Source organism: Hyperoodon ampullatus (assembly GCF_949752795.1).
Source record: "Hyperoodon ampullatus genome assembly, chromosome: 10".
In the NCBI taxonomy this organism is placed as follows: Eukaryota; Metazoa; Chordata; class Mammalia; order Artiodactyla; family Ziphiidae; genus Hyperoodon; species Hyperoodon ampullatus.
Genome location: NC_136923.1, coordinates 78,114,540 through 78,127,021, shown reverse-complemented (window position 1 = coordinate 78,127,021; position 12,482 = coordinate 78,114,540). Strand labels below are relative to the sequence as shown.

General features: G+C 40.4%; 1 protein-coding gene across 2 annotated transcripts in view; it reads left to right on the top strand.

The window, feature by feature from the left end:
* The window catches only part of PTCHD4 (patched domain containing 4), a gene marked incomplete at both ends in the record, with an annotated part of 151,590 nt that extends 139,705 nt beyond the window's left edge, over nt 1-11,885 (top strand). For both annotated transcript variants that reach the window (XM_079712570.1, XM_079712569.1), the window contains one exon: nt 10,252-11,885. In XM_079712570.1, the coding sequence (XP_079568696.1) occupies nt 10,252-11,885 (1,634 nt within the window). The remainder of the gene's footprint in view (nt 1-10,251) is intronic.
* Nucleotides 11,886-12,482: the final 597 nt, after the last annotated feature.

Sequence of the window (12,482 nt, the reverse complement as noted above, 5' to 3'; positions counted from 1 at the left end):
AAAGTATCTGGGCAGGATATGTACTTGTTGGGCATAGAGGAAGAGTATACCCATCAGGAGGAAAGCTGAGTGTGGTCTCATGTAGCACCATGATTTGCATACTGTAGGTGCTTAATTAATATTTGCTGATTAGTTGATGGATTTCTTTGAGAGACATGCTATTTTATTAAAGATTTCCATACCAGTGTTAATGTAGTCTACCCCTTGAGAAATCTCAGAAAGTGTCAGAGATGATAAATTTTAGAAGCTGCTGACATTCTTTCATCAGCTCTTTATTTAACCCTTCTGGATCCTGAATTGTTGTCATTTAATTATAGGTGAAAATGTTCTGAAAAGAATAATGTGGACCTGTTTTGTTTGTTTGTTTTGGTTTTTTAATTTTGTAATTGCTGAAATAGCCCTAGGTTTTCATATGTCTCTAAGGGTTAGAACTTTTAGATGGTCACATGGCCAAAAATCATCCTTCCCAAGGTCCAGTTAGCTGTTTCAGAGTCATAGCTATCTGGGAGGGTTTTCATTTGACTCTGTCTTATGATTGTTTCTTGATTACTCTTTGCCTAATGGAAATGGGCGGGACAAAGTCCATGAGAATTCTCAAGACAAAAGGAGTAAGATTTATCCCAAGAGGGCAATAAGAGTTTCCTACAACTTTCATCCCTTGAAGCTGTGTTTGGTGGCCTGGTGTGTTATCATGATTAACTGTCACTTCTATTGATGACTTCAAGAATGAAACACAGCAGTGTGCTGTACTATACTGTGAGCATGTAGCTAAGACTCCAAATGAATGTTCACCCATAAATAAAAAGCGTCGCCTACTATTTATTGGGTTTTTAATATGTGCCAAGGACCGTGGTAAACACTTCATGTGGATTATCTCGTTCATTAATGTCAGCAACACACTATCAGGTAGTGGCTTGCATTTCCTGCTCTGCACATAAGGAAATTGATACAGAGAGATTGTTGTTGAAGGTGTAGGGTAGGAAGTGATGTAGCTGGGGTTTGAACCCGGGGAATTAACACAAGAGCCAGTACTGAGGGCCCCTCTTCCACCCTGCTATCTGCCCAGCCACTGTCCTTGATCTCCTGCCTTTGGGAATTAACATCTAACTTTTTCTGAGATAACTCTCGTTGATTAATTTATGCTGTGTTAAAGCTGTTAAGCTGTGGACCACTGAAAGGGAACCGATTACAGAGAAATACGGTGAGAAGAGCGCCTTTTCATCTGGAAAGGAACTCTGTACTCATCAGGGATGTATTCAAATGACAGCAGTTCTTTCACTTTGAGAGGACCCTCTAGGAAATGGTGTCCTTGCACCAGCACCCCCCTGCCACCGCCGGGGGCTGCTGGAACTCAGCAGGCTGCCCCAAAGCCCTACTGTGCTCTCCTCCTAGAAGGGAGTCTGGTTTGCTCTGTGAGCTGCAGAATAAAACAGTGGCTGAAAAGCTCTTCTTCAGCTTCTTTCCTGCCAGATGAGAACGATTCTATTAGCTTAGCCTGAATAAGAGCACACATGGAAGGAATGCTGCCATTAGTTGGATCCAGTTAACTAAAGTCTTTTATTAATCAACATTTTTTCACAACGAATTTCTTAAGGACAGAACAGGCAATTTCAAAATAATCATCAGAGAAGAAAACTTTTAAACTTTTCTCTAGGCCTGGTATACATTCAATCCAAACTCCCACATTTCTGCAACTATATAATTCTGTTCAGTACTAGCTATCATTTGTGGGAACACTAATTGTGTGCCAGGTATTTATATAAAGGGATTCATGTGTCTGTGTCTCCTTTAACACAGCAGTCCTTTGAAGCAGGAATTGCTGTTTTCTCGATTTTACAGGTTGGCAAATCTAGCCACGGAGTCTTTCATTTTCCCAGGGTCACACATCTAATAGATGGAAGCTTAAACCCACAGAACTCAGTTCTTTAACCAATATGCTAAATTGTCTCCTGATTATTGATAAAATGATGTATGATAAAATGATGACTCTGAAGTATATTATTTAATAAATAATAAAAGCTAACATTTATTGAGTGCTTCCTGGGTCCCAGGCCTGCTCTAAGCATATTACAACTATTGTATCAGTTAATCTTCACATAGCCCATTAAAATGGGTACCTTTTTAATCCCTATTTTCCAGACTAAGAAAGTGAAATACACAGAAGTTAAACTAATTCTCCCCATACCACACATCACAAAATGATGTGCCAGAACTAGAAGCAAAATGTATTACTCCAGAGTACATCATTTTAATTGCTTCAAATAATGCCTTTTTTCCCTTTTTTTAAGAACTGGATGCAGAAGAGGAATACAAGTCTAATGCATTTTAGAAAGATCTCCGATAGAGCTAATCAACCAATAAAAGCGGAATCAGAAAGGAAGTTCTGGTTGATTAATTTAATGACTCCAAATAATCAGATGATCCAATTCTTGAGCTTCCTGGTTAATTGAGTTTCCACTGATTTCAGGCCATTCTGTTCAGAGAGAATTCTCGTTCATGGGTTGTTAAATTATCTTCACTGGTAAGAAAGGCAGCAAAACATTCAAGGATGCTCCCAGAAAACTTGCTCTTTGAAGCATTATGCTTTTATCAAGCAGTTGTGCTACAACTTTGAAGATTTTCTTTTGAATGATATTTATAAGAAACCAAAATTGTGCATAATTTAAATTTGCTCCATGAGATTCCTTCCATTTCAAACGCGTTTCTTAATGATTGAATCAGACACTTTAAAAGCATTTTAAAAGCATTCTCCAGCTCTTGGTGTTATAGAAATCCTAAGTCATCATCACTTCTACTCTTTGTAGGATAAAAGATCCCCAAAGCTTGTAATTAATGAACCATTAAATTCAGGCATATGGATATGATATGGTTTTCAAATGGGACAAATGGGAGTTATTAAACTTCAAAGCGATGACATTTTACCATATCTTCCTAATGGGAGGCACTCAGGAAGGGTCCTTCAAATGAATTCTAACTAATCTTTGAATGTCTTTAGCTCAATAAATACTTAGATTATCTTAATTTTCCTTCCTCCAAGTTCTTATACTTATTATTTTCTTCTTTTATATGATCTCTTATTGTAGGTCTTGATTTTTTTTAAGCATATACTTGTGTTTAGTTTCTGAGCTACCAATCCACTTCTCTTGACAATTGTAAGATTTTCAGCCCCGCCCCGGTTCCCCCATTCATTGCTCCTCTCTGCTTGAAGCAATGACTTTTTCATCCACGTGGCTCCTCCCCGCTTCTCCGATTTTAACAACCATATTATATTCCTTTCAGAACAGCTTGCCACTTCCCATATGCCCATCTGACTTTCTCTTTTTAGTGAGAATACAACTAAAATATCACTTCCACCAGAACACCATCCCTTTCACTAGTGACATGATTTGGAAATTCAAATCCTCCAGGAATTAGCTCTCATCCAATGCTCCTGTTCTAGCTCCCACACTTCTAATTCCTATACTCAATGAAGTCAATTTATAAAGTCAACAATAAAGGAAGTTTAATTTCTCTCATCCAAAAATATTTATTATAAAATATCAATGTCCTCCAACCAAAGACCACCAGGACTACTACAATAATTGAACAAATCTGGGTTTATTGACTCACTGCAATGAGGAAGAACACACACCTCTGAGGACTATGAAGCATTTTTGGAAGAAGATATTAGAATGGACTTATTATATGATTTTTGCAAGTATTAGGTGATTTGGAAGAGGGTTGAAGGCAGCAAGGTTGGTTACTGTCAGGAAGAAAGGGTAAATCCATGATCAGTTATCTTAATAATTCTTAGAAGGCAAGGAAACCAGACCAAGATTAAACTGTGATTGGTAAAGAAGCAGCAATCAATCCTACTATTCTTGATAAAAGGATATTTGGCCTATTTTATGTTTCGGACAATGTTTGCATTTTGTTTGTGCTCAGTCGTGATTATGGAGTGGTATTATTTTGTCTCAATCTATCCCGGTCACAAAGTGATCTTGTCTGATGCTTTGTTGCCAGACCATCTGTGTGATCAACAGAACAAAATACTAAGCCGAACTGTGAGGGCCAGACCAGCTCCTGGCAACACCAAGACCTATTTGACAGCACCCAGCTATCAGGGCTGCTTTTTCCTTTCTCAAACATAATGTATATTCCTTTCATAAAACTAGAAGACACAGAAAGCATTGAGAAGAAAATGAAAAGCTTCCTGGGAGTCTTTTTCTCCCTGAGTGGGAATACCAAAGAGGGAGAGAACAAGAAAGCAAGCCACTGTGTGTGCGCTGACTCTGCAGTGGAGTTTCAGCTCTTGGCAACACTGAGCTCCTGCAGCAAGGAAATCTGAAAAGAGAGCCCCCGAGTTCCCTCCAAAAGCCAAGTCAGCTGTGGTGATAAAGAGAGCAGGAACCAGGCTGCATTCAGAAGCTGGCAACCCAAGTCAAATGACTTGGAATGTCCTCCATGGTAAATACCCTGGAGTTGCCAGCACTGAGCTTTTCCACTCAGTGGAGTACTTCCTGTGTGTCAAGCACATGTATTAACTTATCTAAAACTCAGAACAATCCCATGAGGTGTCTTCTCTTGTTACCTCATTTTACAGATGAGAAAACTGAGACATGGGGAGGTTCAAAAACAACCTGCCCAAGGTCACAGAACTAGGAAGTAGGAGACCCAGGATTTAAACTCAAGCAGTTTAAACTCTGATTTAACCCAGGATCTAAACTCTGGCTCTGGGGAATGTGCTGCTAGTCACAATATCAAATAGTGGGACTGGGCTTCCCTGGTGGCACAGTGGTTGAGAGTCTGCCTGCTAATGCAGGGGACACGGGTTCGAGCCCTGGTCTGGGAAGATCGCACATGCCACGGAGCAACTAGGCCCGTGAGCCACAACTACTGAGCCTGCGCATCTGGAGCCTGTGCTCCGCAGCAAGAGAGGCCGCGATAGTGAGAGGCCTGCGCACCGCGATGAAGAATGGCCCCCACTTGCCACAACTAGAGAAAGCCCTCGCACAGCAACGAAGACCCAACACAGCCAAAAATAAATGAAACAAACAAACAAATAAATAAATAGAAAAGGAAATGTGTTGGCACACAGAGGGGAGGCTTCTAAGTGGGTGAGTTAGAGATGAAGAGGGGAAGGGGAAGGCATTAGGGATGAGATCATGTTTAAGTGGTATCTTTAAAATATACATAGGAATCAGCCAACTAAAGAGAAAGAACTATGCATAAGGATCGCATATAATGCCAAACCAGTGACTGACAACTCAGAATGCTGATTCAATATCCCGATTTTTTTGTTAGCTGCTTTACTGGTTCAGTTGACTGGGATTTTGTTTTTTCATCCATTAGGTTGGCATCAGGATCACATAGCCTAAGAGCCCAATAAAAAAATCAAAATGCTTTTCTAGCTGAGCTCAATGGTGATTTCCACAAACAGAGCTGCTGAACACATAGTTAATTAACCAAAGCAGAAATAACGCCTAAGGGAAAGTAGAAAGTTTTCTCTGGAGTGAGATGTGAGAAGGAGTATTATTTTTACCTCTATTTTTTATGTCGCTGAAACAGATGTCAAACTCTCATGACCTGCTGAGGGCTTAACGTGTTCAAGCGAAGAAGAAGACCCACCAGTATGTCTTCAGAAGAGAATTCTAATTTGGCAGATTAGAAAGAATTCAAAGCCCCACAGAAGGAGCTTATTAGAGCAATAACTGTATCAAAGGAAAACCCAGTAGGAAACTAACTGGGTCAGTTACAATTAGTTCTGATTGGATTTGATCCTTGTTAAAACTATTTTCTTTGGAATTCTTGATTTTGGAGAGGTTAGGTTTGGTATTAAAGTGGCAACTGTAAAATTTGTTTTAGATTTGCAGAAGAATATCATTGCTTTGAAAGAAGTCACTTCCGGACTAGCAATGAACCAGAGAGATTTCCTACAGCGCTGTCAGGTCAATCATAGTGTAGAAGTTTACATGGTAAGTGCAGGAGTTTAGAGAAATGTTGTAAAATGTGGGTTGGAATAAGTTCTCAAGAAGATCCATCTCACTTTAGAAGTCATCTTTACTTGTTGTAGAGTGATTGCTTGAGGTTCAGATCTAATTATAACTAATTCTGAATATTGTTCAGCTCACTTAGGACTGAAATGAGTTTTGTTTGGTAACAAAATTTTTTTAAAAATTTTAGTCATTTAAAATATTTCCTCTGGCTGACCTGCGCTGCCATGGCTAGGGAAAGAATCGACATACTCTTCATTTTCTCATTTCTCAATTGCAAATAGCAGAACTTATTAAATTATTGTTAAATAGGGTATGTTAGTAAGCTGACAGCTAAGTTTTCCTTGTTATTGCACAATTCTTCCATTTGCTTTCATTTAGAAAGAGGTCTCCCCAGCAACATCCCTGAAGACTTTTGGAATATTCAATACACACACATATACATGCAGATCTTTTATTTCTATTCATTTTCCTCCTTGAATTTTTCTCCCAGTTCCAATTCTGTCCAAATCACTTTTATTCCTAAGAGTTCTCTCTCTCTTTTCTTTCATGAAACTTTATCAAAACAAATGTCAGTTATCCCATAATGTCCCAGGTGAGATACTTGTCATATTATTCTAATATAATTTGCAAATACATACTAATATAGTGGGAGGAAATCATGATCAATGTTTGGCAGTCATCTTTTGAAACATTAAATAAAGTGTATAATTTGGGCAATAGATTATCTCTGCAGAGAGAAAAAATTCAATGATAAACATCAAAAACAAAACTATTTTCCCTTAATTTATAAGGGTTTGTGCCTTTATTCATGTTATTCCATCAGTCTAGATCACCACTGGCATCATCCTCTGCCTAGCAACACCTTTTGGAGATTTTCTGACCCCTCAGAAAGAATCAACTGTATTTTCACAGTACACAGCATACATCTCTACTTCACAAGAATGCAAGCCTTCCTTTCATGTCTGTTAGCTGCTTACATATATGTCTATCACCACTCAGGAACATGAATGGTGTTCATAAGACAAACTGAGGCCTTAGGTGAGGATTAAGGATTTTGGTGGGAATCGGACAGAAGCAAAGAACTGCCAGGACTAGGGTACCAGGGAGTAATATAATGGAATCAGTTCAGGTCTTTGTTCAGTGGGGCAAGTCACACTTGTGTATATTCCATGCTTCATCATCTGAGATGGTGGACCACCTGTCTTTTGAGTGGATACCAGTGCCTTGTTTTCAGGTGTATTGTTTGAATTGAAATAGGACTCTCGGAGTAAGGGTGGAAAAATAGTGAATACAATCCTTTTAAAAAGCTATGTAGAGATTTAAGGATTCTTTCAAGTGAGCAAAGATGTTCAAAAAATGGTTCTAGCATCAGAATGAAAACTAAAGGGAATAGTAAGAAACCAAGAGGGAAAACACTGCAGAGGTTAGAAAACAGGATCTCCATTGTTGACAGGCCAACTGGACAGAGCAACAAGATAATCCCAAACCCTAATTTCTCTTTGTAGGAGCCCAGTTCTGTGAAATAATTAAATAGTTGTTTGTCTGGAAAGATGGAAGGGTGGATGGATGGATGGTTAGATAGATAGATAGATAGATAGATAGATAGATGGATAAAGCTTAATACATACATACATACATAGCTAGAATAAATGCACCAAATTGTTAAAAGCAGTTATCTGTGTTATGGGACTATGGAATAATTTTTTCACCATTATTTTTTCCATTTTCCCCAAATTTTTGATGGAAATATGTCCTATTTTTATAGTCAGAAAAGGGCGATTAAAATGTGTGTGTGTATGTGTGTGTGTGTGTATAATATCTCTTTTTCTTTTGACTAAACCAATAGTTCTCAGTTGGAGGCAGTTTTGTCCCCCAGACAGCATTTGGCAATGTCTGGAGACATGTTTGATTGTCACAACTGAGGAGTGTGCTACTGACATGTAGTGGGTAGAGGCCAGGAATGCTTCTAAACATCCTACAACATACAGAACAGTTCCTAAAATTCATTTGTATTAGAAGCTATGATCTCTGGCTCAGAATTACCCAAGTAAAAATGACCTCTGGACTGACAGATATTGGAAAAGATTGTGTTTCTTGTTTACCTTTATGTTTTATATATTGACTAGCACAGATCCTCATGTGTAGCAAATTCTAATAAATATATATTGGGTTGACTTGAATTAAAAGTGTATATCTCGGGCTTCCCTGGTGGCGCAGTGGTTGAGAGTCTGCCTGCCGATGCAGGGGACACGGGTTCGTGCCCCGGTCTGGGAAGATCCCACATGCCGCGGAGCGGCTGGGCCCGTGAGCCATGGCCGCTGAGCCTGGGCGTCTGGAGCCTGTGCTCCGCAATGGAAGAGGCCACAACAGTGAGAGGCCCGCGTACCAAAAAAAAAAAAAAAAAAAATTGTGTATCTCTTCTGGACACAATTAATATAGGTATAAAGATGCATAATAAACTTTTGAATTAGTAATTAAAAGGTACATTTTCTAGACCCAACTGGAATTGAGAGTTATAGTTGATTTAATTCATTGAGAGGTTAGTGGGCATCTATCACTTTGTCAGATGTCCTGCAGAGTACAAAAGTAACATAAAATACATTCCCTGACCTTGAGGAATTTGCAGTCTAACCAAAGAGATAGACCATGTCCTGAGAAAACCATTTTGTTCCAGAGCAAAACAGCACATGTTTGTGTGCCAAAATGAGTAGCTAATTAGTGCAATAGGAATTTAAGGAACAGGAAAAAATCAATAGGTCTGGAATTGTCAGAAACGGCTTCAAGACAAAGAAGAGGACTGATGGGTCGAATTTCAATATAAGCAGCAACAAGAGGAAGGTATTGAAAGGCAGAGAAAATAGCATTAACAAAACTTGGAAAGTAAGACTGATCATAGGCAGGTTGATGGGGAGAGAGAGGACCACTCTCATTGAGCAGGAAATAGATTTGAACTGCTGGGAGGTGGCCAGATTATGGTGAAAAATCCAATGAATGAGGATTATTAGGAATACCCTGTAAAATATCTAAGCCTGTGAATGGGATAAAACATGCCAGCCCCAAAGTTGTGTTTTCAGTCTTTACCATACTTAGAGTGATTATTTGACCTCATATGACTTAGCTTTATCTTCCCACATGTAAGACCTTTGTACTATATAAAGCAACAACCTGGCCTACATAATGTACCTAATGCTCCAAAAAAGTGACCAAAAGCAGAGACAAGCCAAATTTAGCCATAGCCTCAGGTAACCCTTTCCCCCCTTGTGACTACAAAGATACCAAGAGTCTTCATTTCAGAAGAGAAGTGCTCTAATTAAAGAATTATTTTAGGGCTTCCCTGGTGGCACAGTGGTTGAGAGTCCGCCTGCCGATGCAGGGGACACAGGTTCGTGCCCCCGGTCCGGGAAGATCCCACATGCCACGGAGCGGCTGGGCCCGTGAGCCATGGCCGCTGAGCCTGCACGTCTGGAGCCTGTGCTCCACAACGGGAGAGGCCACAACAGTGAGAGGCCCGCATACCGCAAAAAAAAAAAAAAAAAAAAAAGAAGCATACTCCGTCCACTTTAATGGAGCAGTCAAACATTTAGTCATCACCCACTCTGTGTGAATAAAAGCTCTGTGAGGAAATGCCTGCTATGATCTTTCCCCCTGAAGGTCTTGCCCTGTGCTTTATGTGACCTGGCAGATTTTTTTGACTCATATCCAATGTTAATTAATCAAATCTGTAGGAATTGGTTTCTAAGCTGTTTGGCTACCTAGCAGATTATTAACATTGTAAAATCAATTTAAAGCCATTTTTAAGTGTTTAAGATCATCTTATAATTTCCAAAATCAGCATGTAAGTCAGTTTGAAATGGAGGTTAGGGATACATCAGTTGATAAAGCACTGAACTGGTATTGAGGGGCATTTGAAGATGGGTGACTAACAGCCCCTGCCCTTGACAACTTAGTATCCATTTAGGGAGACAATATGTGTGCCGGGGGAAAAAAATCACAAAACAATGTCACATTACATTTACAATTTGTCAAATTAATGGAACAGACAATAAATGCTTCATTTTGCCCAGAATACCAGTAAGTTTGGACTTTGCTGAAGTAGAAACACGAACCAAACATATCCTGCTATGTAACTGAAATTTGAGATCCTGATAGGAGGATCATAGTACTTTGAAGATTAGAGTATGCAGTACTGTTGAGCATGGATAACCTATAAGGAATTCGCTTGAACCACAGGAGGAAATGAGAACAATTCTTCTTTTCCTTCTTTTTTTTAAATTAGGTCACGGAACGAAAGGAGTATTTGAGCTTCTGTCTGGATGGCGGAGAACCAAAGAGAATTTGCCCTTCAAAGACAGGGTAGCAGATGCCTATTCGGATGTGATGGTGACCTATACCATGACCAGCTCCCTGTACTTTATTACCTTTGGCATGGGTGCCAGCCCGTTCACCAACATAGAGGCTGTGAAGGTCTTCTGTCAGAACATGTGTGTCTCCATCCTGTTGAACTACTTCTACATTTTCTCCTTCTTTGGCTCCTGTCTGGTCTTCGCTGGCCAACTAGAGCAAAACCGCTACCACAGCATCTTTTGCTGTAAGATCCCTTCTGCAGAATACCTGGACCGCAAGCCTGTGTGGTTCCAGGCAGTGATGAGTGACGGGCATCAACAGACATCCCATCATGAGACGAACCCCTACCAGCACCACTTTATTCAGCATTTCCTCCGTGAACATTACAATGAATGGATTACCAATATCTACGTGAAGCCATTTGTTGTCATCCTCTATCTCATCTATGCCTCCTTCTCCTTCATGGGGTGCTTGCAGATCAGCGATGGAGCCAACATCATCAATCTACTAGCTAGGGATTCCCCAAGCGTCTCTTATGCCACAGTTCAGCAGAAATATTTCAGCAACTACAGCCCCGTGATAGGATTCTATGTCTACGAGCCCCTCGAGTACTGGAACAGCAGTGTCCAGGAGGACCTCCGGAGACTCTGCAGTGGATTCACTGCAGTGTCCTGGGTGGAGCAGTATTACCAGTTCCTGAAAGTGAGCAACATCAGTGCCAACAACAAGAGTGACTTTATCAGTGTCCTACAAAGTTCATTTTTAAAAAAGCCAGAATTCCAGCATTTTCGAAACGATATCATCTTCTCCAAGGCAGGAGATGAAAACAGCATCATTGCTTCTCGCTTGTATCTCGTGGCTAGGACTAGCAGAGACAAGCAGAAGGAAGTCATAGAAGTGCTGGAAAAGTTGAGGCCCCTGTCCCTGTCAAAGAGCATCCGTTTCATCGTGTTCAACCCCTCCTTTGTGTTCACGGACCATTACAGCTTATCTGTCACAGTGCCTGTTCTGATTGCAGGCTTTGGTGTTCTCCTGGTGTTAATCCTGACTTTTTTCCTAGTGATCCACCCTCTGGGAAACTTCTGGCTAATTCTTAGCGTCACCTCAATTGAGCTGGGCGTTCTGGGCTTAATGACATTATGGAACATCGACATGGATTGCATTTCTATCTTGTGCCTTATCTACACTCTAAATTTCGCCATTGACCACTGTGCACCACTGCTTTACACGTTTGTATTAGCAACTGAGCACACCCGAACACAATGTATAAAAAGCTCCCTGCAAGAGCATGGGACAGCCATTTTGCAAAATGTTACTTCTTTTCTTATTGGGTTGGTCCCCCTCCTATTCGTGCCTTCGAACCTGACCTTCACACTGTTCAAATGCTTGCTGCTCACGGGGGGTTGCACACTTCTGCACTGTTTTGTTATCTTACCTGTGTTCCTAACCTTTTTCCCCCCTTCCAAAAAGCACCACAAGAAAAAGAAACGTGCCAAACGGAAGGAGAGAGAGGAAATCGAATGCATAGAAATTCAAGAGAACCCTGATCACGTCACCACAGTCTGAAGGGTGTAGACTAATGGATTATTTTTCTTTTCCAGTATTGCACAACGATGCAGGGCAGGTAAAGCTCAGACCTCAGCTGCTTGGGCTGGCCAGGGGTAACAAGGCAAGTCAGATCAAGAGTGAATTATTCATGACACATCAAGGTGTCCACTGCTTGGGGGGAAGAAGGACTCAAAGAAGGGGAAAAAGTTCTTTGCAACCTTGTTCTCCACTAAAGATAAGTTTCTGGATGTGACCTTAGAGCTCTTCCAAGGAATGGATGAATCAGTGGAGTGTTAGAAGGCCAAAGGAGACAACTGCTTTTAAAAATAAAATGCTTAGGAGAGATGGAGTAGAGACAATGGGGGCCTCCAAATAGCGGAAAAGACATAGGAAATGTCAAAATTGCCATGACAATTTTCATATTTGTTTTTTGAACAAGTTGGTCAAAGGAAACCTATGCACTTGGGAAGTACATATTTAATCCCATCTAAACCAAAGGACTTCCCAATTCATTTTAAGTGTACATATATCTGTATATGTGCCATATATACATATACTTACATTTGTCTTTAGTGTACATTGACCTCTATGTGGAGGGAGGTGCCCATTTGCAGA